The sequence below is a fragment of the Plecotus auritus genome (genome assembly GCF_963455305.1).
Source record: "Plecotus auritus genome assembly, chromosome: 4".
Classification (NCBI taxonomy): Eukaryota; Metazoa; Chordata; class Mammalia; order Chiroptera; family Vespertilionidae; genus Plecotus; species Plecotus auritus.
The window spans coordinates 82,142,763-82,168,867 of record NC_137775.1 but is presented as its reverse complement, the minus strand read 5'-3'; the positions used below and the strand labels follow the sequence as shown (position 1 = coordinate 82,168,867).

Here is a 26,105-nt window from a genome sequence, read left to right as displayed (position 1 = left end):
TCACAGAGAAGGGAGCCCAATAATAACACATTGCAAAGCCCTCTTTATCTTTGAATTTCTTTAAAAGGACATCCCTCTTATAAAACAAACGCCATGCCTGAAGATGAAATGTTAGCATGAATATTCAAAGCTGGAAGGACACTCAGTGATAAGGTACCCCAGGGACCAGAGCTTGGGAATGTGCAATAAGATCAAGTTATTTCAAGCAGCTGGGAAGAGAGGGGGCTCTGGCCAGTGAATGAGAGCAAAGGAAGACTCTCTGGTGCCTCTTCCCGGCCAGGCGAGCTGCTGCCAACATGCCTCTCTGACAGGAAATACTCAGCTGTTCGGGCCAAATGGACAGATCCTTCAAGAATGGCCCCACCGGGCAGATGACTTCTTTCACTTGGGTTGGATTCCTGATTCTCCATGAGTAACAAAAACAAACATTGCTTAACTTGTAAACAGCATTCACTGGGCTCTTGCAGACTGCAGCCATCTCTTCTGCCTGCTTGCTTACAGTGCCTCCCACACAATGGCTGAGATGTCCAGGGGACGAGCAGCAAATTTGTTCAGAGGAAAATGAAGTAAGTTTTAAAATTTTTTTCAAGAAGAGAATTCTAGGCAAGGAATAGGGTACCTTCTAAAGTGTGTTTTGAGCATGAATTACTGGACCAAGGCTGAGTGGCTCAAAGCTCTTGTTTCTAAGCGAGGCTCATGAGCAAGTTAAAGCATGTATTAGTTTAACATAAAAAGAATTAACTTTGTGTGGAGGACTTCATGCGACTCATTTTACAGAGAAATATTTCTGGAAAGAAGGCATCTTACTGTGGCTCAGGAGAGGTCTACAAAGGAGAGGAAGGGGCAGGACAGCTGTATCAATGCAGAGAGGCAGATTGAACCTGGGTCAGCAGCCCGAATAGGGACGGTTTGTCCCCAAGCATGAAGGTTCCCAACTAGTAACAAAACTACAGTAAGTACTCACTTAACGTCATCAATAGGTTCTTGGAACTGCAATGTGTAACAGTGTATAACAATGTATAACAAAATCAACTGTATCCTAGGCTAATTGATATCAGCGTTCTAAAAAGACCTTGAAGGAAAGGGCATTACTTGAGGACCTGCTGTATAATACCTGGGCCTCAAGGGTATCTTGGGGTGCCTGCCCTTCAGAGGCAAACAATCTAATTCAGAAGAGAGGACAAAATACATGTAACAAAATTAAGAAGACTGTATTAATGACAGAGACAAGGAACATCAGAGGTGTTTTAAGAAGGAGTAATTATTAAACCCCGAGTAGTCAATGAGTATCATTTGAATGTGACTTTAAGGAACAGTAACACCTAGACAACTCAGTGGGAAGGAAAGGGTGTGTCAGGAGGGGAGCCCTCACAGGTAAGGGTGTGAGCATTGAGTGGCATTCTGTTTCTGAGAAATAGGAATGGCCCCAGTTAGGTTCTAAAGGAAGTGCATCCGGAAGACTTTAACTGGAAAAGTGGGCAGGGAAGACATTGCTTGGATGCCAGGTGGATACCCACTGAAACCTTCACACAAACCTGGGTTGGAAACCAAGCTTTGGGGCTTACATGTGTGTTTACCTCAAGCCAGTTAGTGAGACTGGGTCTCAGCTGTTCTCTTGAGCAAACTCAAGACCCTAACACTTTCTACATCAGGTAGTTGTGGGATGAAGTAAGACACCTAAGGGGCTTCCTGGCCCATCACAGCCTCTCAGTAAATGGTAGATAGTGTATGAGCAGCTGAATGTCACGGAGATCATTCAGGTAGCAGCATACAGGATGGATGAGACATGAGGAAAGTGGAATCACACAGGCCACCTACAAGGAGCTGTGGTTTCTGGGTGAATGTTAATGAACAGAAAGGGCAGAAAATATGAGCACTGGGGGTTGCAGACATTCTAGAAAATTTAGGCACTGATATCCACTGCAGCAGGGATGACCAACTCGCCTCCAATGGGACAGAGAGTAAGTATTTTAGGATCTCTAGGTGAGAGGTCTCCGTTGCCATTGTAGCATGAAGTCAGCCATAAACAATATACAAACAAATGGGCATGGCTGTGTTCCAACAAAATGTTACTTACAAAATCAGAACGTGGGCCATTTGTCAATCCCTGGTCTAATGCATCAGAAAGGTAAAAGATCTGATGAGACTGCTGAAGCAAGGGGGTTGAATGACATTACTCAGGAGGCGTGTCATAGCAAAGAAAAAAATTGCTAAGAACAGAATGCGAGAAATCGCCGATATTTAAGAGGTGGACCCACAGAAGAACTGATGAAAGGCAAGAAAGAGGTAGGACAGCTAAGCAAAAACAGAGTCACACGCCCTGGGAGAGGAGAGGAAGTGGTCAACAGCACCCAAACCTGCAGGCAAGAAAGTGCCTGAGAAAATGATCCTGGACTTGGCAATAAGCAGCTTCCATAACAGAGAGGGAAATGCCAGACTCAATTCAGTGGAAAGTCAACGGTAGGTGACAAATGATGGCATAAGGTGTTGTTTGGAAGGAAAGGGGAGGAAGCTCAAGGGAAGAGAGGGCTGAGGCTGATTAGAGAGAATGGAAGGCACATTTAGAGACTGGAGAGAAGGAGCCAGTGGAAAGGAAGAGTTTAAAGAAATGGGAAGGTTCACCATCGCCAAAAAGTGAGCGCAACCCAAGTGTCCATCAATGGACGAATGGATAAGCAAAATGTGGTATATCCATACCATGAAATACGATTCAGTCTTTAAAAAGACTAACTGGTTTGGCTCAGTGGATAGAGCATCGGCCTGCGGACTCAAGGGTCGCAGGTTCGATTCCGGTCAAGGGCATGTACCTTGGTTGCGGGCACATACCCAGTGGGGAGTGTGTGGGAGGCAGCTGATCGATATTTCTCTCTCATCGATGTTTCTAAGTCTCTATTCCTCTCCCTTCCTCTCTGTAAAAAATCAATAAAAATATATATTAAAAAAAAAAGAAGGATGAGCCTTGAAGACATTTATACTAAACGAAATAAACCAGTCACAAAAAGATAAATACAGGCACACCTCGGAGATACTGAGGGATTGGGTCTAAACCAACTCAATGAGTGAGTACTGCCATGAAGTGAGTTAGAGGGTCTTGCCTTCAATTTGTACAAAAGGCAACATGTGTGAAGCACAATCAGAGAAGCACAACAAAACGAGGTCTGCCTGTACTGTATGACTTCACTTACCTGAGGTACTAAGGGCAGTCAAATTCAGAGACAGAAGGTAGAGGTCATGGGGAGTTACTTGCTGTTTATGGGTACAAAGTTTCAGTTGTGCAAGATGAAATGAGTTCTAGAGATAGATGGTGATGATAGTTGTAAACAATATGAATGTACTTCATACTGTATACACTTACAAATTGGTAAGATAGCAAATTTTATGTTATTTGTTTTTCATCACAATTTGAGATAAAGAACATTAGTGGGAAACTATTGAAATCTGAATAAAGCTGTGATTAACTTAAGAGTAATACACCAATATATACACTCATTAATAGCATAGCAATCTTCTATCTTGAGCTATTAACTGAATAATGTTAGCATCCCTCCCCCCTTTTTTGGGGCATCAGTGAAACAATTCAAAGAGAATTAATATATCCACACAAAAAAACGTAAGCATATATAACATTATTTTAATCAACTATACATAAATTATTCCCTATTGTATTAATACATACCTTTACCTCACGAAGGTTCATGCATTCCTCCCAGGAATAAAACTTCCTTTTCATTCTAAAAGAGAAGAAACAAATAGTATGCTTACTCCTAGTCACAGGCTAAACTTTCTTTTTAATGTTTTCATTCTGAAACTAATGAATAGTGCTTAAAATTGGTTTTGATTCCTATCAAATATTATACTATCCAAAACAGCATTTATTTTAATATCTGGCAATCAATCCTACATCACCAATTTTCCCAGCAGAGGAGGCCTGGACTGTGTCTTGCTTTATCACTAATTAGTTAACTGTGCCATGGAGGGGATCCCTCATTTTTATTCTGTCTAGACCGGAGTTGTCCAATAGAACTTTGTTTCCCTGGAAATGTTGTTTGTCCAGTATGGTCACCACTAGACAGACACATGTGGCTAGTGAGCACTTGGAATGTGGCTAGTGCAACACAGGAACTGAATTCTTAATTAAATTTACATTTCAGTGTCACATATGATTACTTGCTACCCTATTAGACAACACAGCTCTAGACACGCCAGTAAAAGGGTTGGCAAGGTATGTCTCACCCCAACTCCACCCCACCATATATGTTTTTGTAAAGCCCATGAGTTAAGACGGCGTTTATATTTTTTAATAGTTGGAATAAAAACAATCAAAAGAAGAAGAATATTTTGTGACATGTGAAAATTATCTGAAATTCAAATGTCAGTTTCCATAAATGAAGTTTTATTGGAATACAGCCACACTCATTCATATATATGGTCTATGACTGCGTTCACACTACAACAGCAGAGCTGAGTTGTGATGGGGGCCATATGGCCTGCAAAGCCTAAAATATTTACTGTCTGGCTCATTACTGAACAAAGTTTGCCAATCCCTGGTATGGAGCCTGAGGTGAGGAAGAGAGGCCCATTAGCTAATCAGAAACCCAGGATGCAAGGGAATGTGTTTAACACCTCAGACATGAGCATTCCAGAGTCGACAATCATCTAACCCACAGAAATCAATGTCTAGTCTCCTTCTCCATGCTTCCCACGCACTCCCCTTTTGACAATGCGTAGTTGAGGATGCATTCATGAGAGTGAAGGGTAAAACTTACTTTTTAATAGCAATCAGTTCCCCAGACTCAATGCTTCTTCCGAGCAGGACGGAACCGTAGGTTCCATCCCCGAGCTGCTTGATCGTTGTGTACCTATTCATGGTGTGCCCGCGCAGGCCGGACACTCATCTCAGAGCCGAGGTGGTTCAGTCCTGCGGCGGCAGCAGGCCTCCCCGGAGTGTAACCAGATTTTTCTGTGGCAGCACCCGCACAAGGTATTCAACAGAACGTGACTATCTCCCAAATACATATTTTCAAAGATCAGTCTTCTGCCTGTAGAGAAAAATCAGGGACAAGCATAAATGCTATAGTATATTTTGAGTTTGTGTATTTTTATAGCCTAAATCGGGGAATCAGCAGACTATAATCCTCCCCCGCCAACCCCGCCACCTGTTCTTTTTTTTTATTTATCTTTATTGTTGAAAGTATTATAGATGTCCCCCTTTTTTTCCCATTGACCCCCACCACCTGCACCCGCCACCTGTTCTTATAAATAAAGTGTTACTGAAACACAGTCCTGTCCACTCACTTGCATAGTCTATGGCTGCTTTCATAATACAACAGCAGAGTTAAATAGTTGTGACAAAGACTGACTGGCCTACTTAGCCAAAAGTATTTATTTTCTGACCCTTTACAAAAAAAGTTTGCCATCTGTGATCTAAATAATGGTCTTTTACAAGTCTTTGTAAAACTAAAGATAGCATTTTTGGAAAGTGAATTTGTCACCGACTCAAAAATGAATCTGCAATTCAAAGCTTTTTTGTTGACTAACCACTGTGGGCAAACTCTGCATGATAGCTATGGTCCATGAAAACTGCCGAGCTCATGCTAAATATACCGTGTTCTGTAATTCTGCTACAGTTAACAATGGAAACATACAAAACGAAGAAAGGCTCAAATCCAAGTTCTCCTGATAGAGAGCGTACTTGTGCTCCATGATGTATTTGTGGCTAGGTAAAAAAGTGTGATTTTTACTATGAGACATTCAGAAGCCAAACAAAGAGCTGGTGATTTTTTTATGGAGGCTGTGCCCCTTTTTAACATCATTCAGATTTTTATTCACTTATTTATTTATTTATCTTTAAAAATATATTTTTATTGATTTCAGAGAGGAAGGGAGAGGGAAATAGCATGGAAGATGTCACAGTCCTTAATATTAAGAAGCTTTTCCTAGTATTTCACCTAAATTATTTTTGCTGCCATTTGAATTCTGTATACCCTTTTAAAAAAAAGAAATTTATTTATTTGTGTATTTATTTATGTATGTATTTATTTATTTTAAGAGCTTTTCTTTAAAAACAATTTTTTAAATTAATTTCAGAGAGGAAAGGGGAGGGAGAGAGGATAGAAACATCCATGATGACAGAGAATCACTGATCGGCTGCCTCCTGCACAACCCAGTAGCCTGCAACCTGGGCATGTGCCCTGACTGGGAATCAAACGGTGACCTCCTAGCTCATAGATCGATGCTCAACCACTGAGCTGGCTGGGCAGTCCTGAGCAGGTGGGGTGTTTTTTTTTAATTAAAATTTGTTTTTAGTTCTGTTTTTCTAATGCCATTAATTTTTTCATTTATAAAATTGAGAGTCATTCAGTTTGCTCATAATAAAGAAAATACAGTAATAACGTATGTGATTGTAATGCCTTTACATAAACATTAATAAAATGTAAATACATGAATAAGAACATTAAAAACATTTTAAAAATATAGCTATTAATTATCTGAAGAATCACCAGAGCAGAAAATATTGATTAGAAATATGTGACACTCTGCATCTAAATCCAAATCCAGTCTACAGCTCCTTCCAGAAGAATTCTTTCTAATCAATAAGAAATTGACTTAGGCAAACATAACAGTAAAATTTGTTACAAACAAGATTCTCTGATGTTATTAGTGGATAACAGTCTGAAGAGAAACAGGATTATCTGCATAGTTTCAAAGCATCTCTAAAATATTTATTAACGTCAAAGAAAAAGATGATAACTCTATAGGGAAAAATCCAGAAGAAACCTCCTTATCCAAGTGATCAAGTTCAACATCACAATTAATAAGACATATGTCTTCATGTACCCTGGACATGATGCTCTGAGAAGGCACAACATCACAATATCATAGTGGTATTCTTTTTTTTTTTTTTTAATGTATTTTATTGATTTTTTTACAGAGAGGAAGGGAGAGGAATAGAGAGTTAGAAACATCGATGAGAGAGAAACATTGATCAGCTGCCTCCTGCACACCCCCTACTGGGGATGTGCCCGCAACCAAGGTACATGCCCTTGACTGGAATTGAACCCGGGACCCTTCAGTCCGCAGGCCGACGCTCTATCCACTGAGCCAAACCAGTCAGGGCATAGTGGTATTCTTGTAAAAAATGCAGAATCTCAATCTATCCATGAGAAAACATCAGACAAACCCAAAATGAGGGATATTCTACAAAAGACAGACCAATACTCTTCAAAAGTGTCAAGATCACAAAGGCAAAGAGGAACTGTCACAAATGGGAGGCAATTAAGGAGACATGACTACTAAATGCAACGTGAGATCATGATAGGACCCTGGAACAGAAAAAGACATTAGTGGAAAAGTTGGTGAAATTTGAATAAGGTCTGTAGTTTAGTTAGTATAGCCTTGTGCCAAATCCACCTCCTGGTTTTGATCATCATTCTATGGTTATAGAAGATATTTGTTATTAGGGGAAGCTAGGTGAATGGTTTCTAGGAACTTTCTGTCCTATTTTTGTAATGTTTCTTGAAGTCTAAAATTAGTTAAAAGTTAAAAATTAAAAAGTAAATCCAGTCCATGTTCTTGTGAAGGCTGTGCGTGACCTTGAGAAAACTTAAGAAATGTAAAGGTTAGGCCTGATTTCACCATACTCTACCATTTAATTGGAAGCGACCAATCCCCCCAACCCAAACTCCTTCCCCTTACAGGGGTGGGCAAACTTTTTGACTCGAGGGCCACAGTGGGTTCTTAAACTGGACCGGAGGGCCGGAACAAAAGCATGGATGGAGTGTTTGTGTGAACTAATATAAATTCAAAGTAAAGGAGCGGAGGGGAGAGCAAGAGAACCGGATAGAACAGCCGGATCCGGCCCGCGGGCCGTAGTTTGCCCAAGGCTGCCCTAGAACCATTAAGGCCCATGGTTAGAGGGCATTTTCCTTTCTTTGGAAGCTCTTCAGGATCAGACTCCTACAACTTCCTTCAGCAGCTCTTTACAGTGACATATTCCATTGCTGATAAATAAATATTTATAAAGCACCTCGTGTGTGACAGACCCCATGTTAACATCTGGGGATACAAAGACCAATAAAATATGGTTTACTTTTTCAAAGATCTTAGAGTCTCATAGAAGGGGATGAGGGTGATTGGGGGAAGGCAGGGCAGATATGTATTCATGAATATGCACTAAGATATGTCAAGTACACCTAGGGTCCCAGATGTGGGGAGGGAGAAAGGAGAAAGCCCCCTGACTTCCAGTTGGGTCAGGAGGGTAGTAAGGAGAGTTTTCATAAATGTCTGATTATTGAAAGAAAAAGAAAAGTAGGTATTGTGTAAAGAAAGGGGTTCTAGCACTCCAAGGACCAGAAACGTAGGCACAGGGGCATGAACCTGGCGTGGAGGGCAAGGTGAGGAGCTTGCACCTGGAAAGAGGTAACCTTACAGTTTTGTTTGTGGATGGCCTCAGATGCCATTTTGAAAAACACAGGCTTTGGCTGGATCCTACAGGAGAAGAAAACACCTGTGAAGGACATTATTGGGTCAAAGGAAACAACTGGAATATGGATGGCAGATTAAAATACTGTAACTGTATTAAATTTACTAAAGTGGATGCCTGTCCCCTGTGGTCCTGTAAGACCATATTCTTATTCTGAAAGAATATACCCTGAAAGATTTATATGTAAAGGTCCATGATGTATACAGTTTATTCTCAAGTGGGTAAAACAAAAATTGTGTGTGTGTGTGTAGAGTGTGTGCACAAGCGCGCAAATGGGGTAAAATGTTAACAGGTAAATCTGGGTAAAGATAAACGGATATTCTTTGTACTATTCTTATAACTGCATGTTTGAAATTATTCTAGATTAAAAGTTGAAAAAATTAGCCTCAAAGTATACAGGAATGGGTAACTTTAAAAACACACGCATACATATCTTAAACATTTTATTTAATCCTAAACCATACAAATGTGGATTTACTTATTAAACCTAGTATTAAGCTGTTCATAAGACAGAACACTATCATACATTGTGGCTCATCCACTTCATGATTGAAGCTGAGTCTGTCTGGGATTCAAGCTGTGTCTCAATAAAACATAGAAAGAACATTTGGGCCACAACATAAGCAGTTTTGGACTCTGTTTATTTTCCCCTCTTTTTCATCTTTTTCCTATTTATCTCCATCTATTTTTGATATGACATTATTTCTGTATCATTCAGTATTTCATTTCCCAACCAATTAAAATCCCCAAATCATTGTTACATATTATCTTGCTTAAAAAAAATCACTTGAACCTTGATTTGTTAAAAATCAGCTAACTAATAAATTATATGCTTCAGCCTTAGCCAGTTTGGCTCAGTGGATAAAGCATCAGCCTGCAGACTAAAGGATCCCGGGTTCGATCCCATTCCGGTCAAGGGCACATGCCCAGGTTGCGGGCTTGATCCTCAGTATGGGGCATGCAGAAGGTAGCTGATCAATAATCCTCTCTCATCATTAATGTTTCTCTCTCTCCCTTTCCCTCTCCCTTCCTCTTTGAAATCAATAAAAATATATTTAAAAATAAATAAATAAATTATATGCTTCATTAAAAAAAAAAAGTAGATCCTGACCTAGAAACAATGGGAAGTCAATTAAGGGTTTTTTTTGGTTTTTTTTTTACTAGAGAATAACATGGTCAGATTTGCATTTTTAAATGTAATTAGTTAGAATATTTTTCTTCATAGCCAACCAAAACTTGCCTATTGTACTTTAAGCTAATTTCTTCATGCTTATTTTTTGTGGATATAAAGAATATATCTCACAAAAAATATGTATATACATGAAATTAGTAATCAAATGTGAGTCCCTTGGCCTTTTCTTGCTTTAATTACACAACCTTTCCTCACAGGACCTGTTTACACTACTTTAATTACCTTTGGCTTTCATCTCTGAATCCTCACACACTTCTCCATGTCCTTGATGAACTGTGGTGACCAAAACTTAATGACTATCTACCTTCCAGAAGCATGTGGGCTCTTCCCCACTTTTTTTTTTTCCAATGGCATCATACTAATGAATCACATGTATTAACTATTAATCATAGATGCCTTTCTTTGATAATGAGCTACTACTTCCTCATTCATTTAAACTGTATAATTGGGACAATGCTTTCCCTAGATCAGGGGTAGTGAACCTTTTTTCTGCCAAAGGCCATTTGGATATTTATAACATCATTCATGGGCCATACAAAATTATCAACTTAAAAATTAGCCTGCTAGCCTGGCTGGTGTGGCTCAGCGGTTGACCAAGAGGTCACAGGTTCGCCCGAACCAGTTTGGCTCAGTGGATAGAGTGCCAGCCTGCAGACTGAAGGGTCCCAGGTTCGATTCCGGTCAAGGGCATGTACCTTGGTTGTGGGCACAACCCCAGTAGGGAGTGTGCAGGAGGCAGCTGATTGATATTTCTCTCTCATTGATGTTTCTAACTATCCCTCTCCCCTCCTCTCTGTAAAAAAAATCAATAAAATATATATATATAAAAGAAGTCTCAGGTTCAATTCCTGTGGGCTCAATCCCCAGTAGGGGGCGTGCAGAGGCAGCCAATCGATGATGTTTCTCTCTCATCAATGTTTCTATCTCTCTATCCCTCTCCCTTCCTCTCTATCATATTTTTTAAAATATATATTTTTAATGATTTCAGAGAGAGGAAGGGAGGGAGAGATAGAAACATCAATGATGAGAGAGAATCATTGATCGGCTGCCTCCTGCACGCCCCCCACTGGGGATCGAACCCGCAACCCAGGCATGTGCCCTGATTGAAATCAAACCCGGGACCCTTCAGTCCACAGGCCGATGCTCTCTCCACTGAGCCAAACCAGCTAGGGCTCTATCATATATATATATACACACACACACACACACACACACACACACACACACACATATATATACACACACACATACATATATATATATATATATATATATATATATATATATATATTTTTTTTTTAAGATAGAGCTGAGATTTTTTTTAATTAGTCTGCTATATTTAGTCAAATATTTACTTAATTCACCTCTAATGCCTTGGCAGGGCCAGACCAAATGATTTCACGGGCCTCATACGACCCATGGGTTGGACATTTTCCACCCCTGCCCTAGATGGTCACTGAGAAAGCTACTTGTGAAAGCATTAAGAACTTCACTGAAATCGAGATAAAGTGGGTCATTCATTCAACGCACAGTCACCCTAACAATGCTTTCTTGTTACAGTTTTTCAGATCATAGAACAAAACTCAATTACTCAGGCAAGATGTAACTCTCACCAAAGCATGGGAGTTGCTTTTTCATCTTGTTACTTCTGGTAATTGAGTAATGACCTTATAATGGATCAGACTAGTGTCTCTCCAGGCTGAGATGCTAAGCATTGTGCAAGGCTTTGGGGGCACATTATGGATAAGATAAGGGCCCTTCCTTTACATAACTCACAATTGACATGTACATGAAAAATGTAGAAAGTGCTATGAGGACATGATAGAGAGAATCACCAACTCTTGGGAGAAGGCAACCTTTCAGAGAAGTGGAAGGGCTGAGGTACGGAAGAATAATCAAGTTTCATTATATACAAAAGGGAAAGAAAGGAATTAAAAGTAAAGGAGACTTGGGGAGCTATGGTAATTGTTTCAAGTGTTCAAAGGGGTATCAGAGAGGATGTAGGGCTCCAGAGAAGAGAACCATGACCACTGTCTGAGCTTTCTATTCTCTACTCCAGTGAATTATTTCCTATCCTAAAAAAAAAAATTAAAAAAAAAATGAAGTGGTATTATTCAAATTAGCATTAGACAAGAAGTATAATCAATTCTGAGCATGTCCCAGCAGTAAGTGGTTAAATGCATTTGAGATCAGTGGTGGTCAGTTATTCATCATTTTTATGGTGGCCTGAATCTGATGACTCATGTCATGATCTGAAAGTGAAGAACAAACCACACTGCTGCTCCAGGAAAACAAGAGTGATGGACAATGCACTGGAAAAAAAGGAGACAGGGGTGGGCTCACTGCTGATATACCCAATAGCAATACTCCTCTCCTTTATAGAACCCTCTCCTTTATTCAAGATTCAATCTAATGAGGGCTGGTAGCTACCTACCATAGTCCTGATGCATGAATTCTGATCAGTCTAAGCCAAGCAAAGCAACTAGGTGTGAGGCTATGGCTCAGACTTAAGAGATGGAAAGGAAAGTGAGATGATGATGGAAGAGAAAAGCCTCTGAGAAGGAATCTATCTACTCCCTGATAAAGACAGTTGACAAAAATAATGCCCTGTGTTTCTGCCTTAAACATGATTGTATAAAACTGTGATATTTAGGGTTCGGGCAGCCTTCTGGTGACTATAAGAAATGAACTCTAAAGATGAGAATCTTTTCTGCTAAGGATGGGAAAAAAAAAGAGGGGTTGGGGGAAAGGCTGAGTGGTTGATGATATCACTGACCTGCTGCATGATCCCTGAAAATGTCTGTCTTGGATTTCTTGTTATATGATCTAATTAAAAGCCTTTGTTGCTGAAGCTGCTGTTCGATATTCTATTGAGTACAGCTGAAAACATTCCTGATACTGCAGCCTAAGGCTACACTGACTTAAGAGGAGGTGATAGAGATAGATCAATAGATCAATCATCTGTAGTTAGCATGCTTTGAAAACTGAAAGAGGTTAGCACAGTTGGAGACAAATTAGAAGAAGTAATTCTCTATTAGCCTAAGGTTCAATTTTTCCATCCACCATTATCTGCTTCTATTTGGGAAGAACATACAACTACAAATCTATTGTGGTGCAACAAGAAGGAGTGTCCAAAAGTGGCCCTGGGTACCACTCAGGGTTGCCTGGACAACTAGCCAACTGGGAAGGGGACTCTTTTATGCAGAGTTCATCAAAACTACATGCTAGGTGGATGGCTTTACCAGACAACTACTCTTTAAAGCTGACACCTAATCCCAGACTCTGAAAATCATCTGATTATGCCAACACTGCCTATTCAACAGAGTACCATAGTCCAGCATGGCTCTTCACAAAGATGTAGTTTTGATGAACTCTGCATGAAAGAGTCCCCTTCCCAGTTGGCTAGTTGTCCAGGCAACCCTGAGTGGTACCCAGGGCCACTTTTGGACACTCCTTCTTGTTGCACCACAATAGATTTGTAGTGATAAATTGGGACATCCATGCCGCTCTTCCTTGTTTTCTTGATTTGAAAGTTTCCTCCCAAAGAACCTATTCTATTATCAATGACATAGATTCATGCTGTATGTCATTGATAATGAAACTTACCACAGATGACAACAGAGCTTAAGTTAAAGGAAATCAGAGAACCTCCCAAAGACTTTCATACAATCATCTGAATTAAGGCAGCAGTGGTTTTTATTTATTCAAAAGAATGTTTTAAGAATGAAATCAGGAGTATAAACTGTGCCCGGGAGATTCATTTTCTTGTTCTTGTCCACTGAGACACCCTCCGTGGGAAAGTCAGTGGGTTGCTCTCATCTCCTCGTGTCTGAACATGGTGCGGACTAGAGCAGACATTCTCCTGGGCACCTACAGAAAAGTGGTGGCTGCTCGAGCCCCCAGGAAGGTGCTTGGTTCCTCTACCTCTTTCACTAACTTCACTTCACCTTCCTCGAGGAAAGCTGAAAATAAGTATGCAAGAGGGAATCCAGTTTGTGTGCGCCCAACTCCCAAAAGGCAAAAAGGAACTGGAGAATTCTTCAAACTGTCTCCTAAAGATTCTGAAAAAGAGAATTGGATTCCTGAAGAGGCAGGAAGCAGTGGTTTAGGAAAAGGAAAGAGAAAAGTACATCCTTTGCCACCTGGTGACACAGATGATGAAAAAAAATAGAACTTTCTTATTCATCGTTGACTAACGTCTCCAGTTTACTCTGGTATCCTAGGATGTAAATTTGCATAAATGTATTTGTTCCAGTTAGCTTTGTTGACTAGACATTTAATTAAAAATGAGGGTTACATACAGTTATTCAAAAGCAACTAGTTATGATATTGGAAGATTTATGAGATAATTATGGTTACTGACCTTAGTATTCAATATAATGCAGTTGTTTGGTTTCTTTTACCTGTTATTAAGCTTCTTGTTCTTGCTAAAAAGAAATCATTGCGTGTTGTATACAACAAATCTGCTGTATTTGAGATTTGCTTAGATTTTTGTACTACTGCCATTTTTATTGGCATTAGATTTTTTGGGATGGTGCCATATTTTTGTTCCTATTATTTGATTTAAAAAGCAGAGTCAGATTTCCATGCATTAAAAAAAAAATCAGTATTAATTAAACCACACCTATATCCTTTTTTTAATTATAATATTTTATTTTATTTTATTTTATTTTATTTTTGATGCAGGTGATGAGGTTCTTTTTATTTTTTTTCAGAGGGCATTGAAATTTATTTATTTATTTGTTTGTTTGTTTGTTTGAAGTATTACAAATAGTAGTACATATGTCTCCTTTTTTTTCCCCATTGACCTCCCCCCCGCCTCCCCTTCCCCCCAGTACATGCCTTTACCTGCCCCCCCCCCCCACCGCAGTGTCTTGTATTCATTCGTTATGCTTATATGCATGCGTACAAGTCCTTCGGTTGATCTCTTACAGCCCCCCCACCGCCTTCCCGCTGTAGTTTGACAGTCTGTTCAATGCTTCTTTGCCTCTGTATCTATTTTTTCCCCCATTTCTTTCTTTTAATAAATCTTGCCTCTGCAGACTAGAACACACCTATATCCTTTTTAAGAATGGGGGCCAATGTTGAAAAAAATTGATGGCTGTCTTTTCCTTAGAAAAATGTAAGGGTAATTTGATCCTGAGGGTTTCAGGTAGGAAGATTTCATAGACTACATTAAAAGAAAAGAATTTTCTTAGACTATGCATTTGATTTAGTATCATAAAATAGTACCCTCTGGAAATCAATAAAACATGAAAGGCAGATCATGCCATAAACCTAGAGCTATGTCTAAAGTTCTTAGAGTTACCTTTATATTTTTCAAGATAACAGGGGTATAAATGATGAGGTGGGTATAATATTACTTAGTAACAGTAATTCTTGCTTCCTCATCACATTTTTTATTTTTGCTCACTGACAGCTATTGTCAAAATTAACCATGTTTTAACAGATATGTTTTTCTGAAGTTTGTTTTTAATAAATGAATACTTATTTTCACAATTAAAAAAAAAAAAAGAATGAAATCAGAAGTCTACACTTCCCCAATAAGCAACGGAATTCCTTTTTGAAGTTTAGAGACTATTTCTCTACAATTTTGCACAGTGAGCAAGACTTCACAATTGTGGCTGAAATCTCTGAATACGATATTGGCATATGGAGATTCACACTGTGTGAACCGGGAGCTTGCAAACTGGACGTCTGAGGCCTGGAGCCAAAGCTATGTTCTGAATCTGTATTTGAAAGCAGGAACTTGCATATAAAAATCCAGATTTGGGGCTTCTTTAGAAAAACCGAAGGGCTGACAACATGGGATCCTTAGCCTTGTGTGGTAACAAAAAGCTAGAAAAGGGTAGTCACCACCTCCTTAGACTGAACATGGACTCTTCAGCTCATCACAGTTCCCATCCTTCCTGCTGTTCCTAAAATGGTTTCTATGTCAGTTCCTCAATTTTTCTTTTTAGTAACCATGTATTTTTGTACCATCACAACCACTTGTTTTATTAAAAGAAAAACATTTCTCTGGTCCTATGCTGCTATTAAAAGTGACAAACTAAAAGGCAACCTGAAAAAAAGCTCATGTTTGAAGAAAAATTGTTCTTTATTTAAAAGAGAAGAGCATTTTCTTACTGCCTAACAAGCACGTGGCTAGCTTCCTCGAGTCCCCCAGAGCATTTGAATTCACAGCTCCTGGTATAGACAGTCAATACTGCCTGAGAAGTGAGAGGAATGCAGCAGCTCATCCATTGACTTGGGAATTGGCTGATATGCTAAGGGGCAGACCTTTCACATACCTCTCTGACTCCAAGAATAACATAGATAAATCCCTCACTATAATTAATCCACACTCACCTTCCTAATATCCTCTATAATAAAAGGCTAATATGCAAATCAACCAAACGGCAGAACGACCAATTGCTATGACATGCACTGACCACCAGGGGGCAGACACTCAACTCAGGAGCAGGAAGCAGGCCTCAGCCAGCAGGCATACATCCCCCAAGGGGTCCCAGACTGTGAGAGGGCACAGGCCAGGCTGAGGGACCCTCCCTGCCCCCCCTCCCCCCGCCATTGCACGAATGTCGTGCACTGGGCATCTAGTACCAAAAAAACCCAAAAGGTACTACTACTAATTTTAGTACTTACTATATGTACAGTACTATTGTAGTGCTTCTATATATTAATCTGTTTAATAGTACCAGGTAGGTACTATTATTGTTATTATCAGTATTTTACAGATAAGGAAACTGAGGTATAAGCAACTTGTCCCTAGTACTATTACCATCATCCCTGCATTTTATAGATAAGGAAACTGAGACACAAATTACTTGTCCAAAGTTATACAACTAATAAGTGGTAGGATTGATATAGGAACCCAGGCTGACTGCACCAAACTCAAGGGAAAGATTGCAAAAGATCTAAAGGTCATAAAATCTTTTGATGATCTGAGAATAAGAAGAATTAGAGGAAGTACTTTGTAGTTCAAAATCCAAATATGGAAACCAGTGATGTGGCCATGATAGTTGGCCTCATTCTGCTAACAAACATCAGTGAACCCAGCGGGGACCTTGCCAGCAGCAGCAGCAGCAGCAGCAGCGGAGGCAAAGTGATTGCAGACAAAGAGGGGCTGGTCCCAGTTTCCAGACCTCCTCTGACTCGGAGTGTCTCCTGGCCCTCAGGTTTACTTTCTGTGAAATTAGGGCACTGGACTTGATGCAGTTAAATGGTTTCTTGCTCAAATGCTCTGTGATTCTGTGACTAGATCACAATCATGCCAGCATTTGTCTAAGAAAAAAAAAAAAAAAAGGATCACTGGCCCTGGCCGGGTAGTTGGTTGGAGTGTCATCCCGCAACACCAAGGTTGCAGGTTTGCTCCCCAATCAGGGCACATGAAAGGGTCAGCCAATGAATGCACAGATGAGTGAACAACAGGTCAATGTTTCTCTCTCTCTCAAATCAATAGGTGGGGGAGAGGAAGAATCAGTTTCCACTTTTCCCATCACATGCACAAAAGCTAGCAAAAAGAGTGCCCCCGGGGGACCCTGTATGCTATATGACATTTCTCTTTCAGAGAGGGACAAGTACCTCTTGCCTCAGCTGGGCCCCAAAGTTCAGAATCTACATCACCTCTTTGAAGCTTCCTGCCCCAACCTACGCAGACACACCTAATGGCTTTCTCAAGGCCCTGTCCCATCTCAAAGTCCCCACACTTCCCAGTGGTCAGTGACATGCAGGCCCGCCCTCTGCATCAGCCAGGTCACTCAGCATGCTTCCTTGGCCTTCCTCACACCTCACCCTCCACTTGCACACAGCAGTTACTCAAAGATTGTCTGAATGGTCAAAATCTGGATGTTAGTCTTTGCTATCCATTTTCTGTACCGCCCTCGATGAGTATCTCAAAACTCTCAGCACTTCTATATCTTCATGTGCAAAGTAACAATGAAATTGTTTGACCTGACCACAAACGTTCGGAAGTTCTGAAATGGGAAAACAGTAAACACTACAGAGAAGTGAAGACAGGCAGCGGCCTGGGCCTTCCCACCGCAATGCCGGAATCACGGAGTCTCAGAGACTCACGGAAAGGCCCCCTCCACATGGTCAGATCAGGTCTTTGGCCTTTGGGTAAGGCTGTACGCAACTAACAGAGAAATACAAGTTGGTTTCACTTTCAAAGAGTTCTAGCCAAACTCTGAAATATAGTGATGGTTTTCCTAGCTAGGTGACATCGGGGGAAACCTTCCTGTGACCAAACAGCCCCAATTCCCTCCCCTCGGCTGCCATCCTCAGTGGAGGCAAAGAACATCTGCTCATAGCCAGCAGCTCTCACAGGTGCCCGGCTCATTCACAGCCTGGACACCAGAGACTGGGCACAGGGAAGCGGTAGTCGTTCTTTATTTTGGAATCCTGATAGTCACTGAATGAATGCCACAATTACTCATTTGTGAAGATCGAAGACAGAAAAGTGCATGCAAACATGGGCTTCTTGAGAGCTCTGGTTTACCAGCCCACTGACCCCACTTAGACCCTATGAGGGTCTTGATTGTTTTACATGGAAAAGATTCCATTGCTTTCATGTGCCCTCATAAGAAAACTGGATTATGTGCAAAGTCATTCAGTGGCCCTTCTCATGGCACCATAACCAGCATGTAATTAATTACACCTTGGATTCTAGGTTTACATGTGTCATAACTTGACATGAGGAAGTTAATACTGTTAATTTCTTTTTAAAAGATACTAGAAATAGCACACGTGCTCATATTTTTCTCTCTGGAGCCCAATTCTTCTGCCTATATACATTTAGCAGAAATGTTCTTTAAGTATTTTGCCTCTTGGATGAATGCCTCTTCCGTTTCCAGAAACTGCTACATGCCTTACCTCTCTCTCCGCCATCAACCCAGCTTCTGAAAAAAGAACTCCCCATGTCCCAGGGCCCTTAATCCCCTGAGCAGGGTCCATAACTTCCCATCGCTCCCCCTGCATTACCTAAGGGTGCTCGTGCCTGAACCTTAAAAAACGTCTTCAATCACATGCGGATTCTTTCTAAACTAGGACCCATAATTCTATGTGGCTTTTGTGAACTATAAAGAACTGAAAGGGATGCTGATGAATGGAAGAAGGATGTTGACAAATGTTGACGAGCTGGAAGAAGGATACCTTTACCCTGACTTGTATGAAACTGTGGATGAGCTGGAGTGACAGTCCTCAAGCTTAATAAAGACTGTCCAAGGTGGCAATAGTCCTAGTCCCAGCTGCTGACCTGATTGGCACCCCACATTGTAAGGGTGGGTAAGGCAGGTTGTGGTGAAGATGGGGGAGTGAATGAGAACATACACTGAGTGGCCAGATTATTATGATCTCTGAGCGCATAATAATCTGGCCACTCAGTGTATATCCTTCCTATATAATAAAAGGCTAATATGCAAATGGTCCCCTCAACGAGGAGTTTGATCAGCAGGCAGGCCGGCCAACCACCCATGTCCCCTCCCCCTGGCCAGGCTGGACGGACCCCACCCATGCACAAATTCATGCACCGGGCCTCTGTATATATATAGAGTGGGGCAAAATAGGTTCACAGTCGTTTGTATAGAAAATAATACCATAATTAACATACAATAATAATAATAAAAATCTGTGTTTCCTGTACTCACAACTGTAAGCCTACTTCCCCCCACCCTGTATTCAAGCTCTGTGCAAACATTACAGCACCTGTAACTCAGGAGCTGATCTCATGTTAATGTAAAGTGATTCACTATCATGTCTAACAACAAACAAATCAATAAACTGTGTCAAGGAAGCAAAGACTTCATGTAAAAAATAGTACAGAGCAGGGATTAGCAAACATTTTCTGGGAAGGGCCAGTAAATATTTTAGGCTTTGAGGGCTCTAAGTCTGTCACAACTACTCCACTCTGCAGTCCGAGGCAATACAGAAATAAGTGGGCACGGCTGTATTCCAGGACAACTCTACCTACAAAACGGGCAGCAGGCAGGGTATGCCTGCAGGGCACAGTGTGTGGGCCCCTGGAACAAAGGAAACCCTGCAACTAAGCAGAAACATTTTAGCCGTTGCCATAGAACGCTCATTTAACCCGAGGTTACAGTGTTACATGTGTGAACTGTGTTTATCCCTAGAATATAAGCAAGGTGAGGGCAGAAATTTTATATTCACAACTGTATCTCCAGCACCTAGATGAGTACCTGGCATACAGCTGGCACAAATAAGTACTCACAAGAAAGATTTGTTGAATGAATACATTAATGGATGAGCAACTTACAGGTTTGTAAATGGTCATTTTGCCTACCGGTGATTTCCCTGTGTCACCAACCCTACTCCCACTGCCATCCCATCCCCCTCACACCCTTCTTTGCAAAACTGGACAATTATATGGGGACTAGGATACAAAAATTATGAATCTTTCTAAAAACTCTTACCCTAAAGTAGGAAAACATGCTTTTTAACAGCTAAGATAACGTGTGAGCATGTATATCTTACTTTTTCTCACTCAGGTTTGTCTGAGTTAAATGAATATTTAATAAAGTCACTTTCAAAGCAAAGGCAGTGTCCAAGATCACAAAAGCATTAACTATTGTCTTTGGAGAACTACAAGTTCATGCAGACAGTAACTTTCATGCTAGCGTCAAACATGTAGTTGAGCACATTGCACCATCATACTTTATCTTTTTTGTTTCTGGGCCATTATCTTTTATAGTAACCACGAGGGCCATCACATGTTATCAGCACTTCATCACAGGTTTTACTACACCTACAGAAAGATAAAAAATGACACATTGATCTTTCCACCAAAATATGTGGCTCTCAAGCTCTCCGCCATCACTATATATTTATCAAGTAGCTACGAAGAGCCCCCAGGGTGGCAGAAAAGGCACCAAGTGAAACCTGCGACTCTTCCATTAAAATAAAACAAAACAAAAAAACAACTGAGTTAGGATGACAAAGTTAAAATCTAGGGAACATTAAGGTAAGATAACATGTAGCAATGTTCATTAGTATAGACTGAAAGCTGAGTTCACAGAACCTAAGTTCAACATGGGCACAAGGAAACTCAGACTATAAAATTAGATTTTTTTTTTTCCTGTAAGGGACCTTAATAATCATCCAACACCCTCACTTTACGGATGAGATCCAGAGACCCAACTAATAGTAATGGATTCCTTGTTATCTTCAGATAGCATATTTTTTAATGTCTGAATAAAAAGTGTTTATTTTTTTCTTAATCCTCACTAAGCATGCTTTTATTGATCTTTAGAGAGGAAGGGTGAGAGAAAAAGAAACATCGATGTGAGAGAAAAACATCGATCAGTTGCCTCCTGTATGTGCACTAACTGTACCCTGACCAGGGGATTGGACCCACAACCTAGATATGTGCCCTGACCAGGAAATGAACCCACAACCTTTTGGTATACGGGATGATGCTCCCACCAGTTGAGCCACCCAGCCATGGCAAGAAATGTTTTCATAATCCATCAGAGATGTGTCAAATGCTCCCCACTTGCCCTTTTCTAAAAAGTATATGAATGTATTGAAAATTCTGAGCCACATATTAAAAAGAGTCGCAGATCTGCTTTCTTCAAACTCTGAGACAATGTCACAAGTCAACGCACACCAGCTGTACCAGCAAGTCTGACCACACTCTTTTCATGAAGGCTTCGACTTTCAAAGCACATGCATTTACTCAATGAGCGAGGATGCTTCGCTTTCCTTGGGAAGAAATCAGGAACGGATTGAGCACTGTTCTAGGATCTGTTGAGTAGTGACATTTTCCTACCATCGACAGCACCTCGCTAGGTGCAGAGATTGAGTACAAATGCCCATACCGACCTTCCTCACCTTCTCGGGAGAAACCTGAGCTGCTTCTTTAACTTCCTCTTTGGCTGCAAGTAAAGGCAGCTGATTCCTTCCTGCCATAACACGTTCTTAGCATTTTAATGTAATTTGCCCCAGAAAATGATTTGCTTCACTAAGTTATTTTTACCGGGTGATTTTGTAGAGCACGTGTATTTGTAAGGAAGTTAAAAAACTGTGTTTCAAAAGTCAGCACAGCCACAACCTAGGCCAAGGTTACATTATCATCCCCAAACAATATGTGTGTAAATTGTCCTGCACACACCTCTGTTTGCACATCAGCCACAAACACTGAGGCCCAGATAGGAGATTTCTGACACTCTAGTCAGAGGTCCTTCTCAGAACGCCACAGAACGGTTTGTCAGACTGCTGATGAGAGAATTTACAATTAAGTGAGACACTATTCACAGGCTGACGGATCAACATATACACAAAGGTCACTGTAATCTGCCAAGAAAGTGCTAGGCAAGTAGTTCTGCCATAAACACATACACTCATACATACCTCACAAGCACAAAAATAGAAGGACGTGTGAGATCAAACTCCAATTCAGCAAGATCCTGCCAAATGAAATGGAGGAGCTTGCCTCAAGAGAAGCAGTTAAAAAATTTTTTTTAAAGGCAGTAGTGTTCCTGGCAAGGTTCAGATGGAAAAACAGCAACAGATCCCAGAAGCAGAGCTCTAGCCAGGAATAACCTAAGCTCAAGCCATTTTAAGTACAGGCAGGATAACGCCCCCTAAGCTTCCCTGCATGACTGCCCATGCTCTGGGCTTCCAGGCCGAGCCAGGACTCGCGGCCTACTACAAGTCAATCAACAAACATCGACCAAATATTTGTAACATGTTCAGGTCTCTGTGAGTCCCTGTCTGGGGAGGAGCAGGTTTCTGTCAGGTATATGACAGGCACTGTTTAGGCACCAGGCCATCGTCACCACACGTCAATCAGCTGGGGAAAGCATTTCCCCTAGTTTACATGTGAGAGGACTAATGCTGGGTGAATCCCACAAGGCCACATCACATGTGTAATAAGTGGAGTCAGGCCCTGACCTCAATTCTGCCTGACTCCAAAGCCCACAGTGCCACATTACCATGCATAAAATATGGGTCCTGCCCCAAAGAGGCTTAAAATAGCCTAAGCCAATTAGAGGTCAATATGGCCAGTATAAGGAAGGGCTAAAACACACACACACACACACACACACACACACACACACACACACACACACACAAGTATCTTAAGACTTTAAAGAAAGCGGAGAAAATTGAGTCGTTAGAGAAGACATTATGATAAAAGTAGGACTTGGGCTCCTTCACAGAGGATGGGTAAGATTTAAGATTTGCACAGGAGAGTGGAGAGAAGGGAGGGAGTTTCTAGGGAAAGCCTGGCCCCTTTAGCAGTAGAGCAAGAAGACCAAACCCCATAGAGCACAAAGATGTATGCTAAATTGAAAATAAGATTTAGATGGGAGGGATGAAGCCTGATAAAGGCCTTGAAAAATGAGACAAATTATTTTAGAGAATAGAGAGGAACTGCAGGTGGGAAAAAGCTAGGAGCAGCATAAGGAAGTGATAGTTTAAAAGTTTAGAAAGTTTAGACAAACAAAGAATGCTGAAGATTCCAGAAAGGGGAGCATCTCATTCATTCTTCATTCATTCGGCAGACATTTACTGAGGACTTACTAAGAGCCAGGCTTGGGAGGGTAGCTAAGAGGCTGCTCCAGTCGTCAGGAGAGGAAAGGTGAGGTTCTGGATTAAAATACAGAGGGAGGGATCTATTTACATTATGTTTAACAGGTCGAGATGACTCATTGATATAAAGGAGGAAGGAAATGAAGAAAAAGATCATTCCAAAGGTTCAATATTAACATGATTTCCACCTTTACTAGGAACCTCAAAAAGCAATGAGAATAAGACTAACAATGGGCTTTGATGATGTTGAACAGTCAACAAATAACTGCTCCCAAAAGGCCTTTTCTTTATCCTGGTAGCTCATTTACATATATAGTCAGTAGAAGGAAAGTTCACCTAGAAAAACCATTTCTTTGTGACTAACTGCTGAGTTCCCTGGGTAAGAAAGACAGGCCTTGGCCTACTCAGATAGGCCCCATCAACCCTCCAAAACATCCCTCCATCCATTCGTCAACTAATGGGTACTTACACTATGGAATACCATGCAGCAGTAAAAAAGAAGGATCTCTTTCCCTGTGAGACAGCACGGAGGGACCTGGAGAGTATTATGCTAAGCAAATAAGCCACTCAGAGAAAGACAAGTATCACATGATCTCACTCATATGTGGAATCTAATGAACAAAATAAACTGATGAACAAAATATATTCAGAGATGCCAAAACCGGTTTGGCTCAGTGGATAGCGCGTCAGCCTGCGGACTGAAAGGTCCCGGGTTCGATTCCGGTCAAGGGCATGTACCTTGGTTGCGGGCACATCCCCAGTGGGAGGTGTGCAGGAGGCAGCTGATCGATGTTTCTCTCTCATCGATGTTTCTAGCTCTCTATCCCTCTCCCTTCCTCTCTGTGAAATATCAATAAAATATATTTAAAAATATATATATATATTCAGAGACATTGAAGCATGCAACAGACTGGCATATTTCAGAGGGAAGGTGGGGGGGTAAGAGATTAACCAATAAACGTATATGCATATATGCATAACTCATGGACAGACAATAGTGTCGGGAAGATCTGGAGAAGGGGTGGGAGAGGAGGGGTTTAATGGGGGGCGGGGGGAGGACATCTGTCAAACTTTCAACAATAAAGATAAATTTTAAATTTTAAAAAATCCCTCCATCATCTAAAATTAAATGGGTCTCATTTAGAAACATGACTGTCCACTCCTGCCCAACCACCAGTTTTGACTTTGGAGATGGGGACAAAGCCAAGTGGAGGGGGGAAATAAAAAGTGGGCAGGTCACTGTAGAGGGCTGGACCTTAGGGAGAGGGCAGTGGTACAGGATATCCTTTTACATCAAGAATCCCAGCACAGCTCTCATTTCTACACCCACTTCTTAGTGTTTTACAATGACTAGCCTGCAAATAGATAGGAAGGCCTTCAAGATCCTGTAACAAATCTTAGCGCTTTGTTCAGAAACTATTTCAAATGTGCATATTTACGCATACATTAACTCTTAGCACAGCTAGCATATGGTTGAGACACAAGTTCTTCTTAATTACTTATACGTTGACTACACAAATTTAAAGCTTATCTCAATTGCAATAGTACAATTCACTATTGGGGCACATCCAGGAAGTCCGCTCATTGGAAAAGGTGAGAAGTGAAAACTATAGCTATCAAACTTCCATTGCTATAAAGAGTGGTCCAGGGCAAAATAAAAAACACAACTGCCAGTACCTTTGAAAAATCCAGCCCTGCATGCAAAATCCAAGGTGGTATCCTCTCAGCACAGTCAAGCTATAGCAAAAGTGGATCTTTACTTAGTTGTAAGTGGAAACGAATACTCTTTTCTGCAGAAGGAGGCATTAAACTACTTTTATATTTAAAAGTCAAAGCCCTCAATGTTAGTGTCAAAGTCAAACTTTCGAAGGTGCATTACAAAAGAAACTCTTGTTCTGGAAAATCCTTCAACATCCCTCTCATAACAGGTACTCCCATTGGTAAGAAAGAATCAGAGCAGAAAGAAACCCCGTGAAAAATGGTTGCACAGAAATGTGTGAGGATTCTTGCTCAGACCCCTTGCGGGACAGCCAAAGGCCTAGTAGGGAAAATTCCAGAGCAAGTCCTCCACCTACTACTAAAGGGGCTTCAAATCGGGCACGAATCTCTCTCCTCTTAAACACTGAAAGGTAAACACCCATCAAAATCTTCCAGACTCCGAGGAAACGGGAGTTTTCATGCCTAGAGGGAGGGAGAGACCCACATGACCGCGCAGAGAACTACAGCCCATTAACCTCTCCCTCCCGCCCCGATCACTCAAGAGGCCACGGGACAGGGGTCCTTCCGCAGCTCCAGTCCATCACCCCGAGTGACAGGTCGCCCGGCAGAAGCCCCTCAATCCCTGACCCCACTTACTGGTGCGGCGAACACAGGCGGGGGCCCGCCCCTGCGGTGAGCACAGCTCCTCGGGCGAGTGGGGCGCAGCAGCCCCTCGGGAATGAGAATGGGGGCGATCCCTGCTAGGACAGGCCAAGGCGTCCGTGCAGGGACGCCCAGGAGGACCGGCGAGTCGCACGGGCCGCGTGGCGCATGGCAGAGCAGCAGGAACCCGGCCGCTCTCCAGCCTCCAGCAGGAAAACAAACAAAAGGCAGGGAGGCTTCTAGCGAGGACGACGGGCCGCTTTCCCTGGGAAAAAGTTACCCTGCAGCTCCCCTCGCTGGCCCTGAGCGTTCCTGCACCGAGAGCAGGGGCCCCGGGATCGCAGAGCCGCCGCGCTCCAGTCTCGGCTGGGCGCCCGCCAGAGCCAAGGGCTCCCTTCGGCCAGCTGACCAGGAATGCGACCTCAGCTCCAAACGCACGCCTCCTTGCAGCTCGGCTGCACACGTATGGAGATGTAGAAATGGTGGCCGTGGATGCACATGCCGAGAACATTTCCTTACAGG

The 26,105-nt window shown here is 41.6% G+C and overlaps 3 protein-coding genes across 3 annotated transcripts in view; 1 reads left to right on the top strand and 2 right to left on the bottom strand.

Annotated features, from left to right (window-relative positions):
- Window positions 1–4,878, bottom strand: part of CILK1 (ciliogenesis associated kinase 1) — a 33,082-nt gene extending 28,204 nt beyond the window's left edge. The window contains exons 1-2 of the mRNA XM_080666432.1: window positions 4,767–4,878; window positions 3,677–3,731 (exon numbers count right to left, since the gene is read on the bottom strand). Coding sequence (XP_080522558.1) covers window positions 3,677–3,731; window positions 4,767–4,867 — 156 coding nt within the window. The 5' untranslated portion in view covers window positions 4,868–4,878. The remainder of the gene's footprint in view (window positions 1–3,676; window positions 3,732–4,766) is intronic.
- On the bottom strand, window positions 4,772–25,836 carry LOC308247402 (uncharacterized protein). The gene is made up of 2 exons (XM_080666433.1): window positions 25,578–25,836; window positions 4,772–5,039 (listed from the first exon to the last, which is right to left on the bottom strand). The coding sequence occupies exon 2, from the start codon at window positions 5,014–5,016 to the stop codon at window positions 4,897–4,899; it is 120 nt and encodes a 39-aa protein (XP_080522559.1). The 5' UTR covers window positions 5,017–5,039; window positions 25,578–25,836; the 3' UTR covers window positions 4,772–4,896.
- LOC308246718 (PCNA-associated factor-like) lies at window positions 13,510–13,870 on the top strand (the record flags this gene model as incomplete). The annotated part of the gene is made up of 2 exons (XM_080665110.1): window positions 13,510–13,638; window positions 13,802–13,870. The coding sequence occupies 2 exons, from the start codon at window positions 13,510–13,512 to the stop codon at window positions 13,868–13,870; spliced, it is 198 nt and encodes a 65-aa protein (XP_080521236.1).
- Window positions 25,837–26,105: the final 269 nt, after the last annotated feature.